The following is a 26,400-nucleotide window of genomic DNA, read 5'->3' on the forward strand; positions in this document are numbered from 1 at the left end:
CGGGCGAAGCGAATTAGTGTGGACTTTTACCTAGACCACATCTTCAACATGCTGTTGTGAGATCCGTTCGCGCTCACGTGGGGTTCGGATTCCACTGGGCGTTCGATGACCACTCTGTGGGGTTGCTTGACCTTCTGGGGAACCAAGCCCTTGCGCTGGTGATACCACCCCGCTTGGGGGCACTGGGATCTTCAAGTCCTCTGGAGAGGCTGGGATAATCTCTTCGGGGAGGTCAGGGATATGGATCCGCTGTGCCTCGTTCTGATAGCTCTCGGGGACGATCTGGAATAGTGTTAATTAACCATACATAATATTCAACCTAAAGTCCAATTTACCTCGATGATTTCATCGCGAGGGAACTCAAGGAACGGAATGTCCGCAGCATTGCAGGCCATGAGATAGCCATACAAAACCCTCAAAACACTTTCGTGTGCAATGATGAGTAGATCAGTTTGCTCCCTCTCCAATTCAAGGATAATTGGCTCGAGGCGAACAGCCAAGTCATGGTATGACTAGTGGAAAAAGTCAGCGGCTACACACTTTTGAAGGGTTTGGGCAAGGCTTACCTCTGCCCGGGGATAACGGTGGTGGTAGGGATCAAGCTCGTGCTTAGCAACCTCGTCCCCAAACTCTGCTCGGATGTGGCTCTCGGACATCTTCTCGCAGACTCCAGGGTTCAGTTGGCTCAATTGAGATCGCTGCCGGATTTTATATCCGTTTTCATGGAGGTATTTCGCGGTTTCAACTGTCCTGCGCCGTGTGGAGGTCCAGACTTTCAAAGGTCTCGACTCATAGCCAGTCTCTCCTCGCTCAATCATTGCTTGCTTTTCTTCTTCTCGGTGAGCTAGTAGACGTGCCGTCATTTTCTTGGCGTAATCTTCTCCCTGTTCTGATAACGAGGCATCGGCTTTGTATGAATCTGCGTCTAGCGAAACACCAGCCTAGATAGAACATTAGTTTTTGCATTATAGCGATATGGACAGTAGATTACCTACCCGGGCAAAGTACGTGCGTCTCGATTTGATGTGGAGGTTCAGAAGATAGAATACTATGCGGTTAGAAAGATAACCGAAGCTTCGATTGTTGACAATCAGTCTCTCGCCGGCGTTGATCATCTATACTTGGTGAGTAATGACAGTTCGACAAAAATCAATTGTGCATACCTTGATATAATTCAAGTCCTTTTCCTCCATGGTCTGGAATTGAGGGATGCGAGAAGAGATACGGTTCAAGTAATGCTTCACGGCATCTTCTGATTTCCATGAGACATACTAGCCATGATTATTAGATTTTCCGTTCAATGCCAAGATATACATGAGACTCACATCAGGGGAGGATATCTTGACTCTGCGAACATTCTCTTCAATGATGAATTCGTCGTCACACCAAGACTCAATGAACAGAGTCTGGTGAAAAACATCAATAATTAGTCTATTGTCAAATATTCAAATGATTAATTCTGACTTACCTCAATATCATGCTTTGCAAACTCCTTGGCAAGCGAGCGCCGTCCTGAGGCTAGCGGGTTGACGGCATCATATATCGCTATTTGACCATTTTCATGATTCAAAAAGTGATAGATGTCTTCTCGACATTTTCTCACAATCTTTTGGCGTAGAAGAACAGATTTGGCAGTCGCTAAACAAAGATGTTAATATGGTCGTGCAGGTAAACCAGAATACCATGCCTACCGTTGACATAGAAATAATCATCTGGCATGTCCTCGCCAAATGGAATTGTGGCACGACGATAGTCGCCCAGGTGGAAGATCCTGGTTTTGACACCAAGCCTATCAATTGCGTCAGGATGCCTCTCTCAAAATGGGCAAGTCACAGGAGTAAAGCATACCATCGCAGGTATCGTGCCAAAGCTACTGAGATATGTCTGGAATGAATTTTAAATTAGTCCACTGAGCAACACTAATATCAATGGTAGAAAGTATCATACGTTTTGCCTCTGGCAGGCAAGCCGACGGTGATGATCACAATGCGGCCCGAATGAAAAAGCCGACCAGATTCGGTGCTGTACAGCTGGGCCGGAGCCAGATCGGCCTTTTCCGGCAAGTCATGAATTGCATCGACAAAGATTGACGATTTGCGGCGGAATCGTGGAGAGTTGGCCACGATCTCAGCGGTGCTATATGATGTCAGTTCAATCCCACTATCAGGCTTCACTCTTCAACTTCTCTAAGCCTACTAGACAGGGGACACGGCTCATTTTTTTTTCTTCATTTTGCTAGTGCTGTCAAGCAGAAGGCACACACAGGACAGCTTTCACGGGAGAAAACATGAAATTGTGAAGTGGGAAAGGTAAGCTTACAGTAAGGTGTCCATGGTGGGATGGCGAGGTGACGCAACCTTGATATATCAAGATATCACAAGATTCAGTATTGAGCGAGTCGGGATTATCGAGAGATAGTCCTGAGATAGATCAGAGATATCTCGAGTCACGTCCAGCAGATGGCAAGACAGTGAAGCAAGGAAACAAGGAAGGGTAGGTACCTGAGAGGCGGTATAGGTAATCGATCAACGCCCAGATATCAGGTGCAGATCATCGGGATTTGTTGCCTTGTTTTTCAGGCGACAATATGCGAAGCAGTCCAAACCGAAAACCGATTCAGGCATAATTCAACACTAAATGGAATGAAAAGAAACAAGTCTTTCAAAGATCAAGTGATATCAGTTTAGGCCCCTCAACTTACCCTCAATCACCTCCAATCATCCGTAATCATCCCCAATCCCTTCCCAATACCTCATCCCCAGTCTTGCCCTGGACCGGGAAAGCCCGAAAAGGCTTATGTAACATCCCGGCGAACGACAGCAACCAAAGACGCCGAGGCAGGTGACTAGCATTTTTCACAGCTTGGAAAGTCTTGAATTGCTTCCCCTACACTCCTGAGCGCATCAGATCCAGCCCTTTTTACACTATTTTATCAAGGTCATCTGAGACGTTTGTTCGTCCCAGATCCTCGGGCTGGTCTCAATCCCTTTTATTCTCAATTCTTTGTGTTTTCCCCCGAGTCTCAACTGAGACCGACTAACACGCGTGACGACACCTAATATATTCGTCGATTATCAGATTTCCAACCAAAATGGCCGATTACCTATCATCCCTCTCCTTTCTCACAGAGAACCCTGCCGCCGCGGCCATCAACGATGCATACTCCTCGTTCTCCGACCGACGGGCTTTGCTTAACCTGCCCAACCCCGGCACTGTCGATAACCTCGCCAGGGAAGTGCAGAAGGATGTTCTCTTGACCAACTTCATGTTCTCCGGTCTCCGGGCAGACCTGACCAAGGTCTTTGGCATGTCCCCTCTGTTCCGTGTGTCGCATGCGTTCTCTATGGGCTCAACCGGCAACCTGCCTCCATATGCTTTCTCCGCCATGTACGGAAGCCCCAGGGTAAGGACAACTATCCCATGCGATCCGTGTGTCGATCCCTGCGATTCTCAGTATCTAACGTATCATTCTCCGATAGGTGTTTATGCAAGGTAACTACGGAAGTGACGGTGCGCTCGCCGCCGTTGCCAACTACCGCTGGAACCAGGCCCTTGTCACCAAGACCAATGCTCAGATCATGAATGGTGGTACTCAGGGCTTGGTCCAGATCGACAACGACTACACTGGCCGTGACTTCTCCGCGTCCCTCAAGGCCTTCAACCCCTCTTGCCTCGAGGGTGGTCTCACCGGTATCTTCGTCGGCAGCTACCTGCAGTCCATCACCCCCAGTCTCGCTCTTGGTTTCGAGGCTATCTGGCAACGCCAGGGTATCACCGCTCGCCCCGAGACTGCTCTGTCCTACTCCGCCAAGTACAAGGGTGAGGACTGGATTGGTACCGCTCAGCTGCAGGCCCAGGGCACTTTCAACGCCACTTACTGGCGCAAGCTGTCCGAGCGTGTTGAGGCTGGTATTGACATGAACCTCCAACTCCAGCCCTCTCCCGCTACTCTTATGATGGGTGGCCCTGCTCGTGACGGTACCACTGCCATTGGTGCCAAGTACGACTTCCGTGCCTCTTCTTTCCGCGCCCAGGTTGACAGCACCGGCAAGGTTAGCTGCCTTCTCGAGAAGCGCATTGCCATGCCCATCTCTCTCTCCTTCGCTGGTGAGATCGACCAGGCCAAGGTAAGCGACATCCCTCTTTCTAATCACAACCTCAATACGGAATACTAATTTCTCTTTTTCTCTCTCTCTCTAGCAAACGGCTAAGCTCGGTCTTGCCGTCTCCCTTGAGCTTGCTGGTGAGGATGTCATGGAGCAGCAGGACAAGGTTGACCCTGCTAGCATGATTCCTCCTCCCTTCTAAATCTCCCCTCTCGCCCTCGTCTGAGATAATAACCCTTTCGCCTCCCATGTTTTAGTAGTTCTTCACTCTCCATGTCTGAAATGACATGTGTTGTCTCTCTTCCTCGGTATATCCTCTTGAATTTGGGTTGCTGGTGCAGGTGGCCAGTTGTTTGGCGCCACGGAGATTCCAACCTTTTTTTTTGTATAGATTCACACTCCGGTTCTTTGATTTCCTTTTCCATTACCACCTGATGCTGCATCTCTGTTTGGCTTGTGGTCTGATATCTTGAGTCTCCTCGCTATCTTTCCAGTTCATTTCCTTGCATGGCCATGTTTTGGGTCTATGGGATTGCCAGGTCTGGGATGCATGGCTGCGCCTGCAGATAGCTCTGGTTATGTTTTTCGCATCATAGACGGGCCAATGTAAAACAAGTTTTGATTTAGTTGAATCAGTTGCAAATTGTTTCCTTGTAACCTTTCTAATCCTTTTCTCCCCGAAGGTTTCGCAAGTGAAAGGATGCACCTCTTTGTCCAATGGATCAATGTACGGAGTATAGGTGTTGAGATTGCCACAAAAGTTAGACCATAAAACAGGTCTTAGTTCTTTGAACCATAATCCTTCGGACTCAGATATCTAAAGACAAAGCTCTATATGTATATATATATATATATATATATTTTCAACTCCCAAGACAAAGATATCAAAACAAGCCCCTAGACACACACAAATAAAAGCGGAGAGGAAAATAATCCTGGATAATGCCCGCATATACCCAAAGCGGTGACCGGGACAAACGACGGCATATCTTCCCAGGCCACAACGAATCAGACGAATCAACCATACAAAATTGCTCCACTATATGCTGTGGGCACTAGGAGACCTCATTCAATTGGTCGATGACTCCGGAGTGCCGCAGTGGCCTTATGCATCTCCTCGAATGGAACCGTTTCTGCTTCATTTCTCCACTCAATTGGACTAAGTTTCTCGGTAAAGTGGATTCATTGATATGTTGGGTCTTCCCATGTCTCGCTCTCGAAAATGATACGGGTTATTGTGGAGTGTGTGTTCAGTAATAGAAAATGAAGCAGGACGGAGTACTCCCGTACATATGTTACAGCGTGCATAAAAGTATACGTTAGTTTAGGCATAGAGGTGTGCTATGGTACTTTCTCGCCCAATATGGCATGTGGGATCCTCAGCCACTTACTCCATACCCCAAGTTTGAAGACCTAAATCCATCCGTTGTGAGGTCTTGATGGGCCATAGTCAACCCCGTTCCCTGCTTCGAGTGTGGCTGGGTCTGATTGCTGGCTTGCGATTGGAAGTCCCGTTGATAGTCGGGTGTTCGGACGCTGATTGTCAGACTCCAGTGACATCATATTCCCCGTTCAACCCTCTTTTTAGGGCTTTGCTTTTCGTAAATCTCTTCCCTCTATAAGAAAAACTGGCCAGTTATCTTCGAGGCCTGGGATGGACCTAGAGATGTATGTCCCGGATAAATGGCTGACCCGGGATGACATTCTAAACGAATCAGATACGACAATGAAGACGAAAATGAGAAAGAAAATTATAGTTTAGAGGGGCCCGAGTGTTCTCGGCCCAATTGACAGGCTCTTTAGTTTTTTGGTAATATACCTCCAACGTACGGAGTACATGCTGTTCCCTTGAATAATATGTATAATTTCCTTGGGAAATGAATGTGGGGAGTGTGTCCACAAGGCAAATTCATTTCCTTTGAAAGGATTCATTGGTAAATGTGGGCAATTTCGAACCTTAGAATCGTTTGTTTTTTTGTATTTCGTTCTGTTCCATGGAGGTCGTGCCCAAGGTTCATGGTGTACCTATTCGGGATGGATTAGTTAGTTATAGGTTGGCACAATGTAGAAGGATGGTACCAGTTCCTCGGGTTAGAATCATACAATGTAATCTATTCACCTCTCAGCAGTGTGGATATCTGTTAGATTATCCAGAGTGTTATGGAATGAATGTGAATAGATGCAATGTGTGCTTTTGGTACAAATCGGTAGATTTGGATCGTGATGAACCTGGCAGATCTAGCCATATATATACGGAGTAGTGTGGGCAGATTGGACCCAATTTCGAGATTGAACCAATAACCTGCGAGACGATTCGCATATTTTACTTGATACTATGATATACATCATATGGCAATGGCAATTCCAATTTCAACCTGGGAAGATGTCAAGCTGCTTTGTATACGGTCTATCTCTCTATTTTACTGAGAGATACCCCACGTGTCTGACAGAGAGACGAACGGAATGCCGTTCCTTGCTTCCATGCTTTACGATCCGTACATGCCGATGGTGCACTATTGGGGACATTCCGCCGGTTTCCTCCCGTGCATATGCATCGACATTTTAAACCTCATGCCAGTGCCAGCCGGGAAGTGTTGCTTTTGCCAGGCACACACCCGGCTCCTCATCCCGGGTCCGTGAAACAATAGTGCTACTGGTATGTGCATTGTGCAATTTTATACATTCGAGTATGTCGATGATATGAACATCCACGGCTTGGAGGTGGGTTTCCAAGGGCTGTATGAATCCAACCTATTGAATTGCATCCACTCTGATCCTCCCCGGACAAGCAATTTGATTATTAATGGTTGATAGTGAGTTGTAGTCAGCAAATAGCTGGATCTATATCGTTTGCCGAGACCCGATGGACACTTCGGAATCCCGAGTTGTAGATATGTAAGTCATGGTTGTACCGGTGCATGGTTCTGAATATGACATGATTCCTCTTTTTTTCTTTTTTTTTCTCTCTCTTTCTTTTCTCTTTCAAGTTGACGGCATCAGACCCCTGCTGAGGGGGCGTCATTTTTTTTTTCTCTCCCTCGTGTCAAGATTCAGAGAGTCGCATGACTTTGAACCAAACTGTGGCGATTCCGATCCCCAAGCCATGGTCACCTGCTCTAGGTCTGGTGACGTCGATGAGGGGAACCTCCTGTTGTAGTTTACATATTTGATATAGGGAGATTTCTAGAGATTGCATGAGTTCTCTAGATCTTAGATGATAAAAATGTTCATATTGGGGATATATATAAATTGATCGTTTTGTTTTATAGATAGTGTGATAGTTATGCTACTACTCGTACAAGTACTCCGTAAAATGATTAAATGTGAAATGTGAAATGTGAAATGCGCTGAAATACCAGTACCAATACCAATACCAATACCAATACCAATACCAATACCAAGATCCAAAAAACAGTACTAGTACACGGTAAATGGACCGTGCAAGTAGCCCTGGTAGCTCCTCAACGTTAACCTTTTGAGCCAGGTGCATCCCTACAGCGCAGGGGCCAAGTTCAGTCGAGAGCAACTTTTTTTTAGTACCTGAGTCGGCTGCTTGCTGCCAGGAACATTCCTACACCCCTTCATTAAGAACGGGTTCTTTTTCCACTTGATCTTTTGTTTTTTTGGGGAGAGGGGACGGTTTCTTTCTTTTGGATGTTCTATTGGTTTCCCTTTTCTGATCCATCACGACGTCTGTGGATGCCGAGTCGGGGTTCATCTGCCGGACCAGGTTGGTACAAGAGGCTGCATGGACGGGACTACGGCTGGAATCCCAATGATTGTCCCGAACTGGGCGTCGGCTGAGATAGCTTCGACTCACATGCCAAGGGATCCCTGCGCAGTACACTTCGAGATCCTCGAAAGAATGGAAGTGGAACGGGAGGCCCCTTTCAATTCCGATGGATTTTCCGGGCCGAATAGCTTTTCTGGTTGAATATGTATGTTGTATATGGCTTTTTCAACCGCTCGGTCTAGTTCCCAATTACCGGTGAGTTATTTTTATTTTTTTGGTCTTTTTTTTGTGTTATTTGCCTTTTTTTCGGAATACCCCTGAAGCTATGCAGAGAATGTAGAAAAGCTAAATGATAGTTAGTCGTTAGTCAAGTATAGTCCACATATATTATTAGTAGTTAGATACCTACCTAGGAAGGTATACGTTGAACTTGGAACGGGTCCAGCTCCAATTGCAGCTTGGACCACTTGGACCATCTTTCGGCCCAAGCTTCTTTTTTTTTTCGAGGTCAGCTGGTCTCGTGATAGAAAAAAGATTACAGTACAGGTAAATTCAACCAATGACAGTGGTTCCAGGGAAAATCACCGTTGGGTCACCCGACATCTTGTTTCTATTTACCTGCCTATTTTTGGGGGAGATATAGGGTGTAATAGCTATTAACAGATATAGTAAATATACTATATACTATGTATAGCTTGAAGTTATATTCCCACTACCCCGGAGACTCCGCTTTCTCCAAAAAGTCTTTTTTTTTTCTTTCTTTTTTCTTTCAATGTTTCCCGGGTTTCGTACATTCGTACACCGGCTTGTATTGGTAAATACATCCATGACAGCCGTACCTATGATATCATCTCCCGAGCTTGGGTAAATGACAGTAAGTTACAATACATATACTGGAAATGGAATATATAATATATATAATATATTAATTCTCTCTATGAGATATATACACATACCTTAATATAAAATATATGTAGCTTATAAGAAATTAAAATAAATAAAAAAAGAAAAAAGGAAATTTAAAACAGAACAGCATAAACACCCCATAAACAGCAAATTACCTGAGAAAGTTGGATTGGAACTTGAACTTGTAGCTCTCCCGCCCCTCTCTTTTTCCTCTTTCCCCCCTCCCCTTCCCCGAATTGCTCACCCCCGTAAGACATTGGCTTTGATTCTTGATCTATTTCTCCTCTTATTTATTTGTTTCTTTGAAAGAATCAGATTTAAAAAAAAAACCACACACACATACCTAAAAAAAAGAAAGAAAGAAACAAAAGAAAAGAAAGAAAAAGGAAATCCATTCCATCAACGTCACCTTTTCTTTCGCCCTGAACGCCCCAATTTTACCTAACCTTTCCCTAGTCTAACCCGTCTTATTTCACTCGATTCGACTTTATTGGTTGAACATTCTCTACGCAAAGTTCCAAAGTTGCCCACCTTCTCCTCTCTCATTCTTCTTCCTCTTCCCTACTTTTAACTTGACATTCTTGGCTTTTGGCCATTTTGCTTCCTTTCCCATCGGTCCTTCCGCCCCTCCCTACTCCACCCCGGTTTAACCACCCAAAACGGTCTTCTCAACTTCACATATCTATTTCCGCCATGTCACAGAATCGACCCGGGTTGTTCCCGACTTTGCGCATGGGTGGTAAGTTATGATCCTATTTTCAATGGCTGACAACACTAACCTTTTCTCCTCAGAGGTCATCCGCGAGAAGGTCCAAGATGGAGTGACCGGCGAATCCAAGGAGATTTCCTACACTCAGTGCAAGATTGTGGGCAATGGCTCCTTCGGTGTGGTGTTTCAGACCAAGATGGCTCCGAGCGGGGAAGATGCTGCCATCAAGAGAGTCCTCCAGGATAAGCGGTTCAAGGTACATGGCTTCTCAACCTGGGATCTGAGGGGAATGTGTGTGTGTCGGATCACTAACCCACTCTCTCTCTCTAGAACCGTGAACTGCAAATCATGCGGATTGTGCGCCATCCTAACATTGTCGAACTCAAAGCCTTTTACTACTCCAACGGCGACAGGGTATGTGTCTCCTGGGTGTCCCGCCCGATCGTCTTTCCGTCCCCCGTTCCCGTGGGCTGACCGTGCCCCGGAATTTCCCCTCAATAGAAAGATGAAGTCTACCTCAACCTCGTCCTCGAGTATGTCCCCGAGACGGTGTACCGCGCATCCCGTTACTTCAACAAACTCAAGACTACGATGCCTATGCTAGAAGTCAAGCTTTACATCTACCAACTCTTCCGGTCGCTGGCCTACATCCACTCCCAGGGTATCTGCCACCGTGATATCAAACCCCAGAACCTTCTTTTGGATCCCGCTACTGGTATCCTGAAGCTCTGCGATTTCGGATCCGCTAAGATTCTGATCGAAAATGAACCTAATGTTTCATACATCTGCTCTCGTTACTACCGGGCGCCTGAACTAATCTTTGGTGCCACCAACTACACAACAAAGATTGGTACATATCCCTTTTTTTTTTGCTTTCTTTCTGTGCACATTCATATTCAATTTCTAACCTAAATGTTTTTTTTTTCTCTCTAGATGTTTGGTCGACAGGTTGTGTGATGGCCGAATTGATGCTTGGACAACCCCTCTTCCCCGGCGAATCGGGCATTGACCAGCTGGTAGAAATCATCAAGGTTTTGGGCACCCCAACTCGGGAACAAATCCGCACCATGAACCCTAACTATATGGAGCACAAGTTCCCTCAAATCAAACCCCATCCCTTCAACAAGGTATTTACTACACCGTACCGCTGGTTCTGTAATGGTGCTGACCCCCGAACTAGGTTTTCCGTAAGGCACCACCGGAGGCTATTGACCTCATCTCCGCCCTTCTGGAATACACCCCGACACAACGGTTGTCTGCGGTTGAAGCGATGTGCCACCCCTTCTTCGATGAGCTCCGCGACCCGAACACCCGGCTACCGGACTCCCGTCACCACAACAACCCCTCCAAGGATCTCCCCGCCCTTTTCGATTTCTCACAACATGGTAAAATATCCCGCTCGCTCTTGAGAGACGAACCCCTTACTAATCCCACTTTTAGAACTTTCGATTGCCCCTGATCTCAACGCCCAAATGATTCCCCCTCACGCTCGTCCAGCCCTCGAAGCTCGTGGCCTCGGCCTCGATACCTTCAAACCTCTTTCCAAGGAGGAGATGCTTGCACACCTCGACTGAGTTGATCAGTGTGTGTGTCCTCCGCCCTCCGCGAGGGATACGTCTGTTCATTGTGCCGCCATCTGCACTTTGCGTGAGATTCGACCTGCCAACCAAGTTCCATCATGATCTCGAGTAAACTCTGAATTGAGACTGCACTGCCTTGTCTTTTTTCTTTCTTCTTTTTTTCTTTGGGGACTCGATATGCCTCAACCCCGGACATGGTGGAACCTTGGGAACTGGTGAATGAGCAGGGAATGGTATGAAGTGAGAAAAGTGCATCATTTTAATGGCTGGGGGAGCGGAAACCATGTTTCTTCGGGGTGGTAAGGGTTGATGATTTTCACAATGGGAGGTCATGGCCTGGAGTTTATTTTGAGGTGTCTGAGACAGCTCTTGGGAGGAAAAAGTGATACCCTTTCTGTGCACGTCTGCCTTTGGGGGTCGGAGACTGCATAGTTTCATCGGTCGAGGGGAAGAACCCCCAGACGCAGCAAGTCGATCTCGACCCCGGATATGGAGGGGGTCAATCTTCCCACAAATGCATCGGAGATCTTGAAGATTTCTTTGGATACACATTTAGGGGGGACCCTTCTATGATGGTCAATCTCTCGTCCTGCAGCGCTAGAATCCCCATTCGTTCTTCCCTTTGCGTCCTCGCTTTCTTTTTTTTTTTTTTTTTTTTTTGTTCGCAATATCCTTGTATCAGATTCATCGGGCTCGGCTGGTTCCCCGGTCCTCCGACTTACCGGCCATGAGCTATATGTCATTCCAGTTCTCAAGCAGACGATCTTCTTTTCTTCTCTTTTTTTTTTTTCACCCCCGGTAGTAATACGTAAAGAATAAATAGTATTTGAATTGTGTAATTGTGTATAGTGTCAGGTGGAATGGATACCACTTTCCTACATCTCCATGTATTGGTTGTAGAGATACTTCCACTAGGGGCACCGGGACCGGAACTTCAATTTCCCCTTCCGAGCTCCCCATTCACCTCAAGCTAGCTGTCACCCTCGCTTTCCATTTTCCCAGGATCACTGTCTCTACGATAGAAACCTGATATCATACAGGCTCATTGGATTGATTCCAGAACATAATGGCCGAAAACGACCGTCGAAACCAGGGCTACAGGGGTGGGCGCAAACGCCGTTACAGAGGTAAGAGACATGGATCTGACAAGCTTACCCGGACAGCACGCTAACATGACTTGCGATCCTCACAGATGATGATGACTTTGATCGTCGCCCCCAAAGGCGCAGATATGAGGAGCCATTGTTCGTCCAGGTCCGACGGCAGTTGTTGACCATCGCGGAATCGGTACGGTCTCGGTTTTTTTTTTTCCACTGCGCGCATTGCGCTCTACAAATGGTTGATATGAACTAACACTTATGTCTCATTGATAGGCTGCTCGCAGAGCAGAAGATGACGTCCAAGGTATTGCGAAAACAGTCACGGATAACTACGACGACGAGGAGATCCGCCGCGACTTTGTCAACATCTCCCTTGATCTGTACGTGTCGGTGTACTCAATTCACCGTGGAATGTTATTAACTTGGATATGTGCAGCGTTCTCGAACAACCCATGAAAATTCCTTTTATCGCCGGCACGGTCCTGGTCGCACATAGTCTCAAGCCTGAGCTTGGATCGGAGGTTTTGAGCAAGGCAGCTGAGGCCTTGCAGAAGTATATTGATATTGGCGCATGGCGTGAAGTCAAGCTTCTTATTCGCTTCCTTGGTATTCTGCAGCCGGTCTATGAGGGTGACGGCATCTTCCCTCTTCTGGAAGAGCTGTTCGCTCGTGCAGTCGACCTCCAGACTGCCTCTTCGGAAGATGTAAGTTGGATTGGTTGACTTGTGATGATGAACCTTACCTAACAGCTTTTCTCAGCTTCTTGGCCTTGAATTGGTGAAGATTATTCAGTTCACCATTCCTTATGTCATGCTTTCCCCCGCCACTGGCTTCGAGGCCCAGGCTTCCGCGCTTCTGGAGAAGACCGATATCATCGCATCTACGCCCCACGCTCTCGTCGATTTGGTGAACACATTCAGCCCCGAAGAGAACCAGGAGGCAGCTGGTCAAAGCGTTATCAGTTTGATGCAGACTCAACTTCAAGCGGAGGCTAACCGGGGCTGGGAGCTTAAGTGCCTCCCCCGTCCTTGGAAAGATGTCCAGGATGTCGAGACGGATGAGCCCAAGTCTTTCGAGTCCGTGACCAAGGTTCCTTTCCCCGCAGTCACGGTGCCTAACCCTGTACCAAACGGCGTGCGTCCTCTCTTCCCGGAGGTCTACCTTTCGGTGTATGCCAACCAAGAAGTAGACACCGTTCCTGCCATCACAGACATCTCCTCTTCGCTTATTCGGGATGCACTAGTTGATACTATTAACCTCCTTGACTTCAACCGTGTTGCTACAGCCAAGTTCCTGATCGATATCGACTGCTATTTTACCTCTACCACATTCGTGAAGCGTGCCACGCCTTTCGATCGAATGCGCGAACTCATTGGAGAGGTGCAGCCGTGGAAGCCCGAGGATGTGGCAGTGGATGCAGTGTTCTCGCAGCTATTCCAATTGCCAGCATCGGAGCACAAACTCGTGTACTATCACTCTGTTCTCACCGAGTGCTGCAAGATTGCCCCAGCGGCAATTGCGCCGAGTTTGGGCCGTGCAATCCGATTCTTGTACAACAACCTGGAGACGATGGATTTGGAGCTCAGCAACCGTTTCCTGGACTGGTTCGCTCACCACTTGAGCAACTTCGGCTTTACGTGGAAATGGAGCGAGTGGTAAGTCGAAAATGTCAGCTTCCACCCGCAGTAATCAGTAATCTAACAACTTCACAGGACCGACGATCTTGATCTACCCGCCATTGATCCAAGAATGGCGTTTATCCACGGTGCTTTGGACAAGGAAATTCGACTGAGCTTTGCCCAGCGCATCAAGGGAACTCTCCCCGATCCCTACCCCAAGTTGATCACAGCAGGCAAAGAGAAGGATACTCCCGATTTCAAATATTCCTCGGAAAGTAGGTTTATTTTGTGGTCAAATAGGCAGAGAAGAATTGCTAACTCGAGTTTCCAGTGGCACCATACTCCAAAGAAGGACAAGAACTCATGCAGCTTATTCGGAAGAAGGCTAGCGACGAAGAAATCCAGCCCGTCATCACAGCCATCGAAGACCAGGCCCAGAGCCAGGGCGTCGATGACCCCAAGATCCCCTCGACAGATGCATTCGTAACCTCACTGTGCTTCGTCGGTTCCAAATCACTCTCCCACGTCCTGTCATGCATCGAACGGAGCAAAGATCGTCTCCTGGCCATCGGCACGGAATCTCAACACGCCCGCTGCCAAATCATCACCTCCGTCATGGACTACTGGGTCGACCAGCCCGGTATTGCCATCAACATCATCGACAAGCTGCTTAACTACACCATCCTCAGCCCGCTCTCCGTCCTTGAATGGGCCCTCTCCGAGTCCGTCGCGGCAGGAACCATCCTCGCAAAGCCCCACGTCTTCGAGATGATCTCCGCCACGGTCGGCAAGGTCACTAACCGCATGCGCCAGATCGTCGCCGCCCGCGCTCAGCCCGGCCTCTATGAGCCCCAGCTTACCGTCATCGACGAGACCCTCGCTCGTGAGCGCACTGACATGCAAGCCCTCTTCAAGTACATCGAGGACTCCATCGTCTCCATCGCTGCTGGAAGCAACGACGAACAGATGGAGCGCGGTGATGGTACCGGTACTCTGCCCGAGGACGCCATCATCCGCCAATGGGGCCGTCGCTGGCTCCGCGTGTTCCGGAGAAAGGCTGCCGTCGAGGAATCATTCATATCTGATGCCCTGGCTAATGCTACTCCCCTCGGCACCCAGGCCCCGCCTGTTTCTGAGCGGGAAGATGCTGCGGATGGGGACTTGGATATTGCCGATGCCGATGCCGATGCGCAATAGATGGATGTCACATATGAATGCCATCTCGATCAGGTATCAGCTTATGCATGCTGCGTTCTCGCATTTGATCTCTTTGAACTGTTTCATTAAATGACTTATGTCCCGGAGAGCCATTTCTTTTCTGCCTTTTTTTTTCTCTCTTTATCTTTCTGTCCTGTACACTTTAACTCTGGGTCTTCAAACAAGGCCGACAGAAATATGAAAGTTTCTCTCCGATTATTCCGAGCCAACCTCGATCCATTTCGAGACATAATTAATCTGTGCCTTGCCGACCTACGTAGTTAGTTGTATAGAACTAAAAATCGAAAAATAGAAAAAAAAAAAAAAAAAAAAACACTTCCCAAGACCCTGTTGATTCAACCTTGCCACCCTAGCACGGGGATATCCCTCCAAAATACATATCAAAAGTCGTGAATCGTGTACATCTTGTTGAACTCTAAAGGAAAAGAGTAGGAAGAAAAGAAAAGAAAAGTGCGAGAAAAAAAACATCCAAGTGGAAGTCGGATCCCCTTCCTGTATATAGCGCATTTCTCAGGACGCCCAGAAGAAAAATGAGACAAAAACAAAAGTGAAGAAGTAAGTAACAGTAGAAATCAGCAAGTAATAAGACCAGGGATATCAAAAGGGGTGTGTGCAGACGAATACAAAGCAATATAGAAAGCCAAAAAAGAAGAAAAACAAGAAGAAAAAGTCCCGAGACGAAACCCAATCAAGGCCCATGATGAATGTGACCATGACCATGACCATGACCATGACCATGTCCGTGGACATGAGCCCTGCGATCAATATAATAAGGCTCCCCATCATCACCATCACTGCTAGAAGCATTATAAACGGAGAAACCATCCTCAAAGCTCCCGCGGCGCATCTGCATCTTCGACACGCCCTCTTCAGATTCAACGGACTGTGTTCGATCCATAGAGCCACAGCTACTCTGTGCATCAGACCGTTTCGTCGTCGAGATCCGTCGGTCCTTACCACGGCCCTTGATGCCCTTGTTGCTGTTTTTGTATAGCCCGGCGAAATATACCCATAGCTCGCGGTCTGCGGCGTTCATGTTCATCGCTCCGTTCTCGCCCATTTGGGAAAAGCGGACGGTTAGATTGTGGAGTGTAGCTGCGTGGAATTTGTTTTGGTGAGACTGTTTTTAGGGTAAGGGGTTGGTTAGCTTGGGTTTGAACAATGGTGCATGAAAAGAAACAATGACGATGCTGACATAGTCGAAGGATAAGAAGGGGAAGACAAGAGACTTACCTTAAGGTTGCCTAACTGGGTAAACTGCTTGCCACATTCATCTAGACGACAATCAAACCGTTTAGATTGATCATGGGTGAGCTTGTGAGCGCGGACGTTGCCTCGCTGAGCAAATCGCTTATGGCAGATTTCACATTGGAAGGGCTTTTCGCCCGTGTGTCGCCGCTGATGGGTCTATGTTTTTTTCAAAAAAGAAAACGCATGTTAATGTCTGCCTCGTGTGTCGTAATCGCATGGCGCAGCAGCTGATGTGCTTACCTTGAGGTTGCCTTGCTGCGAGAAGCGTTGCCCACAGGAGGGCTCCTTGCATATCTGCCACATCCAAAAACGATTAGTTGCTGATCCTAACACTAAATTCGATTGAGAACTATGTGTGTACTCACAAATGGCTTATCGCCTGTGTGTGCCCTGATGTGGATGTCCAGGTGTGTTTTCTGCGCGAAGCTTTTACCGCAGCCTGGGAGGTTGCAGTTGTACTTGCGCTTCTTGCCTGAGCGCGATAGCTGGCCTTCGTTGGCATGGTAGCAGCGCGGTGGTGGGGGCGAGGCAGTTGGGTAAGATACGGGATAGGCCTGTGGTACCGGTGCTGCCAGATGTTGGAGTGGTGGCAGCGATTGCTGGGTTGGTGACGAAGCATGCTTGGCCTGGATGGCCTTCATCAGGACATCCACATTGGTTGAGAAGGCGATGTCCGCGGGGGTTTGCTTCGTCTCATTTGGCCCGACTGGTGAATTGTGGCCTTCGGTTGAAAGCGGCCGTGGACCATGGTCGGGCGTAGACTTTACTGTCTGGCTGATGGCGTTCTTCGCCGGGCGAATCTCTGGAAGAGACTGCAACGGTTGTTCCGTTGAGAGGCGCAGTGGTTGCGGCTGTATCGGGTGCTGACTAGGGACAAAGTATTGGTGATAGGGATTCGAGTGTGCATGTGTGTGACCCACGGAGTGACCGAAGCTGTAAGGCAAGCTACTTGGGGTCTGGTAGGGCAGCGAGTACGGTGCTGTTTGAGGTGAATAGAAGGGGAAATTTTGGCTCAGGGTCGAGTCCATCGGGCGCCTGTGTGCAAACGCACCCACGGCATGGCCGGGAAACTCGTAAGAGACGGGCTCTGCAGTCTCCATCTTTGTATGTTCGAGGTCTGCTCAGTACCTTTCAGGAAAGCAAGGATACCTTCTTCCTTCCGGATCTTCTCCTAGATCCCAAGGTATCTCAATGTATACTTGTCCTCGGGATGGGGGGACTTTTTTTCTTTCCCTTGTGTAGTCTTTGAATATGTTCTGAAACCCAACCCCCGGTGATATTTGGGTTCTGGCTGGCGAGTTCTCAAGAAGAAGCAAGGATAGGGAAAATAGACAAATCGGCCGGCCAAAGCGTAATCAGTGTATAGATCTGGATCTATATATATGGGATGGAGGAAAGGAAATAGCAAATATATGCAGGTCATGCCGTGAAGAGGGAATATAATGATTGACAACTAGCGATGATCTTCCGCATCGACCGTGGCACCTCCCCGATCTAGATATAGGGCCCCAATGTAATGGCGGGGGCGACAGGGGGAAGTCAGCCGGTGAGAAGATAGTTGAAAAGCCCCATTTTGCCTGTATGACGTTTAGGAATTGATAAAATAATAATAATAAACGAGTAAAAAAAAAGGGGGGAAAGAAGAGCAGTTCAGAGATACATGCAATGTACTGTGTATACAACATACCAAGTGTGTTTGATTCGACGATCTCCAGGGATCCTGGATGATTGAGTCGACCTGACTCCACCGGAGAAATAATATAAAATCAAATCAAATCGAGTACCTAGGGTTTCCTAGAGCCCTGGCCCTGAAGCCCTGAAGGAGAAAGAGCATACAGGTGCATTGCATCCCATGAGATGCATTTGCTTTGGACGCATCAAATTCCTGTACCACGAGGAAAATAGTAATTCTCATTAGTGGTAATGTATTTCAACTTCGGTGTGAAATGTGTGTCAGTCACACAGGGAATGAAAAATATACTCACAGCCGCGACTGGCGACGAAAGAGCCTTGATCTTCTTCTTTTTTAACCATCCTTCTTCCATGCTTTCCCCATACTCTGTACACTTCTATAACTGATATTGATGAAGAGACTGACATCTGTCAGACTCGAAATCTCACAAAAAAGAAAGGAAAAACACACGCAAACCCATCGTGCTGTGCATCTCTCCCCTCGAGGAGAGACGGGCCGGGCCTTCAAATCGCGGAATTCCCAAGTGGGCCGTGATCGACCTGCAGTCGACATGTAGATTATTCAGTCGATCTCGGAGTCAGCGATCGCTCAATGGCCAGCTGGGCCGTAATTACGAGTACCAGGATGCGCCATCCCGATAGTCGCCAATAGTGTCCGATCTCAGCCCATCGAATATCCCAGCTAGCCGCCCAAGGCCCTGGAAAATTCAGTCGGGTGATCTGATTCTCTTGGAAAAGCCAATCAAGTTGTGCCTCTTCCATCTAGTGCGATCTGTTTCTCTCTCTCTCTCTCTCTTTTTTTTTTTTTTTTTTTTTTTTTGTTTTGCGGGGGGAGGAAAGAGAATTGATTCTGGCCCATCAGAGGAGTTAACACGGGGCTTTGGTCTGATCTCGATGTACACTCCGTACAGAGTACGTACTTTGGATTTTCCCCTTAATCAGGCAAATGGCTTGGCTCATGGGCCATGTCGATCATGGCCACTCGTGGGCTTAGTTGGCTCCATATTGAGGATCCGAGAAGTGACAGCCATGTCCCATCTGACACGAGTGGGCAACCCTGCACGTCCTGCGTCGAGATGAGGTGTCGGGACTTGTAATGGTTCCTGCAGGGATGCGACTAGTCTTCACGAACTACTTCCTGAATGGGCGAAGGTACCTAGCCTGTGCATATGCGTTAAGCCTAGTTCGGTGAGATTTTGGATCAGGGGAGTTGATGTGTATATTACCTACTCCATACTCCTCCGTACTCTCCGTAGGTACCCACCGAATAATCTGATTATTTCCGAATATTTTCCAGTCTCTCCGTTGGTATTTCGGAGGCTCTGTGGTGATTCAGACGGGCAGGGATGGTGTTGTTGGGAAGTTCAGCTCGTTTCAGAATGCCCATGTGACCTCTTTTCTACGTCGACCACATACATAACATAACAATATACTCCGTATAGTAAAGAATGGCAATTTTGGAATTGAAAAGGAATTCACGTATACACTAAAGTGTATATAGGGGGGGGGGGGAAATAAATAGAAAACAAATTCAACAACCCATAACCAAAGCAAAGCAAAAAAAAAAATATCATAATGCGCCCAAAGGATCAACCCTTTCATCGTCCAGTGTACGCCGAGTATCTAGAATAAAGTCAAAAAAGTCAGCTTAGGATCTGAAACACAGGGGGGAATACGGAAACACTCACCTCCAGATTCGTGCACGCATGTCTCCACTGCCGGTCGCGAACAGGTTGCCAGTAGGACTGGGTGCAACTGAGATGACTATTCCGAGTTAAGAATTAGAGAGAAGACCACCACACGCGAAGATTGAATCAAACTCACCAGAGTTCTTGTGGCCTTGAAGCATCATCTGGGCATTTCCAGTCACTGGATCCCAGAATTGAACACCACGGTCCTTAGAACCACTCATCACCCAGGCACCGTCGGGGGTCAGGCACACACTGAGAACAAAGTCCTAGATGATAGTAAAAAAAAAGAACAAGTTAGCTTCTGCCGGTCTCTCTCCAGGAATCTCAGATCTAACCTTGTGGCCCTCGAAGGTACGAATACACTTGCCACCCTTGATGGCACTGTGAGGGTGCATGCCCCGAGGAACGGTAAGCTCCCAGAGCTTGATAGTCTTGTCCAGACTGCCACTAACAAGGTCACGGCCATTGGGTGCGAATGCGACCGAGTAAACACTGTCCTTGTGGCCATCGGGGTTCTCCAGGCGCTCCACCAGGTATCCAGTTGTAGTATCCCAGACGCGCACGCTCTTGTCCAACGAACCGGCAGCCACGTAACGGCCATCCGGAGACATGGCCACAGTAGTGACACCATCCTCAATGCTAAGGGTGTAGACAAGCTTGCCATCGAGAATATCCCAAAGGCGCACGGTCTTGTCTCCACTGCCAGAGGCGATGAATCGACCGTTGCCAGCAAAGTCCAAAGAGTAGATGTCCTGCTCATGTCCACTGAAGATATGCTTGATGGTGCGCTGGTTGATATCCCAAACCTAAATCCAACCACAGTCAGTCAGCGATCTTCCCACATGCTGCGGGTTCCATATAAACCGAAAACTTACGCGAATCTGCTTATCCTCCGCACCAGTCGCAAGATATTTGCCATCCGGACTGAAGCACACGCTGCGAATGTACAGGTCGCCGTCCTTGTCGACATTCTCATCCTGAAGAGTGGCCACATTCTGACCGGTGGTCACGTCGAAGATTTGAGCCGAGCGGTTGCAGCCCGTCGCCAAGTACTTGCCATCACGGCTGAAGCGCACACAGCAAACGACACTATCGTGATTCAAATGATGCACCAGATCCACATCGAGGACACGCTGGACCTCGGGGTTGAACACGGCGTACCAATCGGAACCCTCACGCTTCTGCGACGGAGGCAAATCATCGGGATTCCAGTTTGCCAGCATGTTTCCCGGACGTTCGGCGGTGCGGCCGAGAGGGGGGTTCGGAGGAGTCGGGCGAGGGATCTGAGGGGATGCACGGGGATCCGGGTAGGCGATGTGGGTTTGCTGGGGGGTACCAGGGCCTGGGGGAACACGGCCACGGCCCTGGCTTTTACCGGGGCCTGGAGATGCAGTGGGAGGTGGAGGCGGTCCATAGCCTGGGAGATTTAAACGATCCAACGGGTCAGCGGACTGGGCGACGAGTTTCATAAACACAGCGACATACCGTTCACAGCAGCGCCAGCCGGATATCCTCCAAAGGAGCTCTGCTGGGGTTGCGGTGCGCCAGGCTGAGCGACCGAAGCAGGCGGTTGAAGGGGATGCTGGGGAGGCTGCTGATCCTGGGGGAGGGAAGGTGCAAGACCGGGGCCACTACCTGATGGGTTGGTCATGATACCACCAAACAGATTGCTGGGGCCGTGGCCCAAGGCAGGTGGGGGAGCCTGGGAAGGAGCTGTATGAGCCGCAGCGGGTCCGCCGATGTGGGAAGGGATGGTTTGCACGCCACGCGCCTCAAGTTCATGTCGCAGCATTCGAATCTCAGATTCGTAGCTAGAAAAAGAAAAGAAGATGTCATGTCAGAGAGGATTATTGGAGCTTTCGACCAAGGTAAAGGGAACGCACTCTTGCTTGATCTTGATCTGCGCCTGTTCCAGTTGATAGACCTTTTGACGGATCATCTCCATCTCTTGGAGTTGACCGGTCACTGCATGATCTGTCAGTTAGATAACATTTCAGCGAATGTCGGGACCCATGGAGCTGCAGTCATTGAGGGGGAGGGGGGGATGAGGTGGCAGCTGCTTGCATAAAAAGGATTGGACAGGAGGGGGCTCAAGGCGCAAAGGGCTTGGGCATAAAGAAAGGGGTAACAATGTGTCAGAGGGGACAGGTAACATACACTGATGCTCAAATTCGCCGGTGTTTCGCGACTGGCTCTCAAACTCCTGGCGCAGTTGATCCAGCAACTCCGTCAGACGGGAGTTGGGAGCGGGCACCATGCCGCGATGAGCGTTGTACATGGTGGAATATATATGTTTTTTTTTGCTTCTTGTTTTTCTGGAGTCACAGAGGGAGACAAAAGCGATGCTCGGATAGCAGCTCTGGGTCAGCAAATGAGATCGCAACCAAGGTTTTGACCTGGACTCAATGATCTTGATCACTGAGGCTTCAATGCTTGGTGGATAGCACCACGCAGCTAGCCACAGCGATAGTGGGCGATACAATATAAACTGGGAGATGAGAATGGGGGGGTGTAGTGGTAAGAGGGGTGGAAGAGGCTGGCAGATGACACTTTAAAGCGGGAAGGTTTGAGTTTGGGGGAAGGCGGCAGTGGTTAACGCGAGAAGCGAGGTGATAGGCGAGAAGCGCAGCGGGTCTTACCGTAGACTAAGGTTGGTACATAATAAATTTGTATCTTTATATTTGATACAATAAAGTATTCAAGTAGATTATTACATATGTAAATGAATCACATTTCACACTATATGATGAAAAAGAAAATCAAAATGTTCAAAATACTTTGTTCAAAATAGTTAACTAGTTAGTTAACTACATATGTAGTTAGGTAGGTACATTGCACATTGTATATCCATGGATGGGTCCAGATCGTGAGGTTCGCATAAAACCAGTATTATTCCAATGGCTGAAGATACCCGGAAATACCAGGGAATACTTGGATCTACACCGGCAAGTGTGGGCAGTGGAGGTACCTCTGAGTACGGGAAGCAGAAGTGGAACTGGCCCGTGCGGTATAAATTTAGTATTGCCGTTACTATACGATGTAATTAAACGGAGTACGGAGTACTTTGGTCATTATTGCCTGATCCATGAGGCAATAGATAGCCACAGATAACTAACTAACTAGCCACAGATATATAGCCACAGTATGGCACTCCAGGCATTAAGGCATAAACTGTGGCAAACCAGGGGTTCTTTTAAGTTTTTCTTTTTTCTCTTTTTTTTTACTCCATAGTGACTTTGGTAGACCAAGGTATGTATGTATACCAAGTGATAGAAAAGTGAAGATATACCAAAAATAATATTATTTTATATACTTTTATATACTATTATAATACTATAATGTCCACTCATAAGATAACTATATATTATAATCCCGCATCAGACCATTCCCCCTGGATCAATTGGCTTAATAAGAAAAGGTGGCATCGCAACGGCTGTGGCGGTTCCGCGCTGGTGTGACTACTTTGTTATTCGCCGCGACTCTCCTTTTTTTGTTCCTTCAAGTACCTCTTCAATTCCTCCCTCCCTCCTTCCCCACCCTATCTGTGCCCTCAATCATGGATATCATTCTCGAATTATGGGACACCTTCATTGGTGATCGCCTCTATTCGACACTCCTCCCCGCCTCGCTCTCTTCGTCCGTGTCGCTGCCGGCCTTCGTCAATGCGGCCGCCAACACTTCAATGGCCCTTTTTGGTCCGGAACCTTATGTCTATGAACAGGCTACACAGATGATCTACCTGGAACCTTCGAAATACGCATACCTGAGTGCTTGGCCTAGGAACAATGTCTACCGTCAATTCACGAGCTTTTTCTTGATTACTTGGTAATGCGCCAATCCCGCCACTTTTTTTTTCTCGCGTCAACACAAGAACTAACTCTCAATTAGGCTGTTTGGTCTGCTCGTCTACTTCTTGGTCGCCACGCTTTCATACATCTTTATCTGGGACAAGACAACTTACAATCACCCCAAGTTCCTCAAGAACCAGATTGGGCTGGAGATCAGACAGGCCATGGCTGCAATGCCCCCAATGTCACTGTTGACAGCTCCTTTCTTCGTTCTGGAGGTCCGCGGATACGCCAAACTTTACGACACAACCGCCGAAGAGCCCTTCCCGTACTACAGCCTCATCCAAATCCCCTTCTTCATCTGCTTTACCGATTTCTTCATCTACTGGATCCACCGAGGCCTGCACCACCCCCGCGTATACAAGACCCTACACAAGCCTCACCACAAATGGATCATGCCGAGCCCTTATGCCTCGCACGCCTTCCACCCGCTCGATGGCTGGTCCCAGAGTGTCCCGTACCACGTCTTCCCCTTCATCTTCCCCCTGCAGAAGTTTGCCTACGTCTTCCTGTTCGGATTTATCAACCTGTGGACCGTCTTCATTCATGATGGCGAGTACGTCGCCAACAGCCCCATCGTGAACGGTGCGGCCTGTCACACCATGCACCACTTGTACTTCAACTACAACTACGGACAGTTTACCACTCTCTGGGACCGTCTGGGTGGCAGCTACCGCAAGCCCAACGAGGAGCTTTTCCGCAGAGAGACGAAGATGGGCGACAAGGAGTGGAAGCGCCAGGCCAAGGAGATGGAGACAATCCTCAAGGATGTCGAGGGCGAAGACGATCGCAGCTACTCCGCCGACAAGAAGAAGAATCTTTGAAACGATGGCATCGCATTCTTCACGACTTCACAATGATTGGTTCTAGACTACAGGAACCATTCGAAACCCATCGCAGACTCCCCGATAGATGGGGCTGTATGTCTTGGCTTTCTTGGCCTGGGTTTTGGATTTGGACTTTTGCATCTCCCTATCGTTTCCCGTGCCTTTTTTTTTTCACGCTAATTCAAGTACATTAATTCGCCTTGCGCATCTCTTACCTGTTTTAATACACCCAAAACTGACCGGCAGCACTCTGGCCTACTGGTGATCTACCCCATTCTGTACATAATGTTCTTTTTTTTTTCTCCTTCTTTTTTCCGTGGGCAGTCGAAATGCACTTGGTTAGGTCTTTTCTGTACATTTCTCTTCTATGTGTTGCAAGTTCATGGGGTCATGTTAAAGTCGAAAATTGATGCAGATGTACGATACTTTCAAATCTATAAAACAAGAATTACCAAACTAGTTCAAATTTATTCATAAGATTAAAATTAATATCGAAAATCATAATCCATATCCATCTTTCGTTTCCATCAAGTACTCTAGCCCCGGATATCCAGGCACTCCTTGGGAGAATGGCCGGCTGAAATCCAACAGACCAGGCCACCTGGTTTTCGCGCGGCAAAGACTGGAAACAAGCCTTTTGATGATGATCCAACACAGGAGAAAAAGCTCCTCTGATGGAACGAGAATGATGGACATCTTGCGCTCGCTACCGGAGAGCCTGTATGATAACACCTCGCGATCCGTCAGTCGCATGAAACCCATACTCGGCTAAATCTTGCTCTCGACTCGGCCAGACCTCCGCACTAAACCGTCCGGTTTCAGCAGAAGCAAGTCGCTTGTGAAGAGCAACCACTCGATTGGCCTGGTGAGAATCGCCACACTCCAGCACCGTGAGCTTGGCCTTCAACTTGAATGCCAGAGTGAGAATGCGGTGGTAGAAGATATCCTCAGGCATACAGTCTTCCATCCCGGAGTCCGAGTGTGGAGGCACAAGTGCCAGCTTTGGCTCGAAGCGCTGTACACTGCGCGCAGTGGTGCCGTTGCGGAACTCCGTTTGGGATATGTAGGGCGGGTTTGAGATTAACAGATCACACTCACCTTTTTGGTGGGGTGATGAGATGTCCAATCCTCCAAAATTGGGGTGTTGAGTTTGGAGTATTGACTCAATGGACGGTACTGAATTGTCACTGCCATGTCCGAGGACATCGGCGCGATAGAAGCGGATGTCTGTGGATGCGGTGGATGCCAATTGGCCCAATTGCAGGTTATGCTCGAGGTTCTTCTGGGCTAGTATTAAGGCCGTAGGACTGATGTCCACTCCCGTTATCTCCAGCTGGAAATGAGGGGCAAGTAATGCGTGCAGAAGAAGTGGTATGCAGCCTGTGCCAGTGCAAAGGTCGATGACACGCAAGGGTCTCGTCTGATTGGGAGACTCGGGCTTGTCATTACGGCCCAGGGCCATTTGACGGACTAGTTTGGCCGCTTGGTATGTATATGATTCAGTTTCTGGTCTACAAAACGTTGTCAGCAAGAGATATGGCTTTTTTTTAAAAAAAAAAAAAAACCTGATAGACGGACCTTGGGATCAGAACGCCTCTTCGGCAAAGAATGTCCAAGTCACCGAATGGTTGATCTCCAAGGATATATTGAAGGGGATATCCTCTAGATCGCATCTCACACATAGATCTCAAGAGGCTTCTCCATCCCTTTCTTGGAAGAGACTGGCTATCACGAACTGCCCGCTCGCGTAGCCAACGAAGTTCATTGCGAGCAGAATCGATTGTGCGGCATTCTTTGAGGAGTACCGGCAGAAGATAATTTTCCCGTTGTGCTTTTCTGATGACAGAAAAGGGGATTCGGGGCATTATGGGAATATCAGTGGTCAGTCAAGGAACGTTAGTGCCAAGAGATTCCGTTGATGCCAAGATAATGATATATATATATATATATATATAGTTATATAACATATATGTATGTACATATGTAAATATCGACGATGGTCCTTGATATACTTTCCCATTCCTTTTTTCTTTCTCGGTTTTATAGAAATCAAAAACATCAAAAGGTATGAAAGGAGCGAACACTAATAGGATAATCCAACATGAGTACTCCACATGTAG

The 26,400-nt window shown here is 48.0% G+C and overlaps 8 protein-coding genes across 8 annotated transcripts; 4 read left to right on the forward strand and 4 right to left on the reverse strand.

Annotated features, from left to right (window-relative positions):
- Window positions 1–30: 30 nt before the first annotated feature.
- On the reverse strand, window positions 31–2,333 carry N7455_011660 (bifunctional fructose-2,6-bisphosphate 2-phosphatase/6-phosphofructo-2-kinase; the record flags this gene model as incomplete). The annotated part of the gene is made up of 11 exons (XM_040961584.2): window positions 31–282; window positions 336–512; window positions 567–941; window positions 996–1,115; window positions 1,164–1,271; window positions 1,326–1,406; window positions 1,469–1,638; window positions 1,692–1,789; window positions 1,849–1,884; window positions 1,948–2,136; window positions 2,320–2,333. 11 exons carry the CDS (start codon window positions 2,331–2,333, stop codon window positions 31–33), a joined length of 1,620 nt encoding a protein of 539 aa, XP_040807967.1.
- Window positions 2,334–3,091: 758 nt separating this feature from the next.
- On the forward strand, window positions 3,092–4,308 carry tom40 (TOM complex pore protein TOM40; the record flags this gene model as incomplete). Its single annotated transcript, XM_040961614.2, has 3 exons — window positions 3,092–3,403; window positions 3,480–4,127; window positions 4,201–4,308. 3 exons carry the CDS (start codon window positions 3,092–3,094, stop codon window positions 4,306–4,308), a joined length of 1,068 nt encoding a protein of 355 aa, XP_040807947.1.
- A 5,130-nt stretch (window positions 4,309–9,438) lies between these two features.
- On the forward strand, window positions 9,439–11,028 carry N7455_011662 (GSK family serine/threonine-protein kinase; the record flags this gene model as incomplete). The annotated part of the gene is made up of 7 exons (XM_040961598.2): window positions 9,439–9,484; window positions 9,538–9,710; window positions 9,785–9,868; window positions 9,956–10,304; window positions 10,388–10,581; window positions 10,635–10,839; window positions 10,895–11,028. 7 exons carry the CDS (start codon window positions 9,439–9,441, stop codon window positions 11,026–11,028), a joined length of 1,185 nt encoding a protein of 394 aa, XP_040807943.1.
- Window positions 11,029–12,100: 1,072 nt separating this feature from the next.
- On the forward strand, window positions 12,101–14,950 carry N7455_011663 (NCBP1 family protein; the record flags this gene model as incomplete). Its single annotated transcript, XM_040961589.2, has 7 exons — window positions 12,101–12,161; window positions 12,227–12,321; window positions 12,408–12,514; window positions 12,571–12,838; window positions 12,894–13,789; window positions 13,847–14,028; window positions 14,085–14,950. 7 exons carry the CDS (start codon window positions 12,101–12,103, stop codon window positions 14,948–14,950), a joined length of 2,475 nt encoding a protein of 824 aa, XP_040807965.1.
- A 709-nt stretch (window positions 14,951–15,659) lies between these two features.
- Window positions 15,660–17,322, reverse strand: N7455_011664 (C2H2-type zinc finger protein; the record flags this gene model as incomplete). Its single annotated transcript, XM_040961605.2, has 4 exons — window positions 15,660–16,091; window positions 16,205–16,378; window positions 16,463–16,516; window positions 16,588–17,322. 4 exons carry the CDS (start codon window positions 17,320–17,322, stop codon window positions 15,660–15,662), a joined length of 1,395 nt encoding a protein of 464 aa, XP_040807970.2.
- Window positions 17,323–19,512: 2,190 nt separating this feature from the next.
- Window positions 19,513–21,883, reverse strand: rcoA (uncharacterized protein; the record flags this gene model as incomplete). The annotated part of the gene is made up of 8 exons (XM_040962159.2): window positions 19,513–19,537; window positions 19,603–19,678; window positions 19,739–19,871; window positions 19,941–20,411; window positions 20,481–21,022; window positions 21,091–21,416; window positions 21,489–21,570; window positions 21,763–21,883. 8 exons carry the CDS (start codon window positions 21,881–21,883, stop codon window positions 19,513–19,515), a joined length of 1,776 nt encoding a protein of 591 aa, XP_040807390.2.
- A 1,194-nt stretch (window positions 21,884–23,077) lies between these two features.
- N7455_011666 (sterol desaturase family protein) lies at window positions 23,078–24,589 on the forward strand. The gene is made up of 2 exons (XM_040962163.2): window positions 23,078–23,430; window positions 23,494–24,589. Exons 1-2 carry the CDS (start codon window positions 23,162–23,164, stop codon window positions 24,275–24,277), a joined length of 1,053 nt encoding a protein of 350 aa, XP_040807385.1. The 5' UTR covers window positions 23,078–23,161; the 3' UTR covers window positions 24,278–24,589.
- A 397-nt stretch (window positions 24,590–24,986) lies between these two features.
- On the reverse strand, window positions 24,987–26,145 carry N7455_011667 (uncharacterized protein; the record flags this gene model as incomplete). Its single annotated transcript, XM_065606726.1, has 2 exons — window positions 24,987–25,791; window positions 25,859–26,145. The coding sequence occupies 2 exons, from the start codon at window positions 26,143–26,145 to the stop codon at window positions 24,987–24,989; spliced, it is 1,092 nt and encodes a 363-aa protein (XP_065459892.1).
- Window positions 26,146–26,400: the final 255 nt, after the last annotated feature.

Source organism: Penicillium solitum, assembly GCF_028829755.1.
Source record: "Penicillium solitum strain IBT 25940 chromosome Unknown utg000009l_segment0_segment0, whole genome shotgun sequence".
NCBI lineage: Eukaryota > Fungi > Ascomycota > Eurotiomycetes > Eurotiales > Aspergillaceae > Penicillium > Penicillium solitum.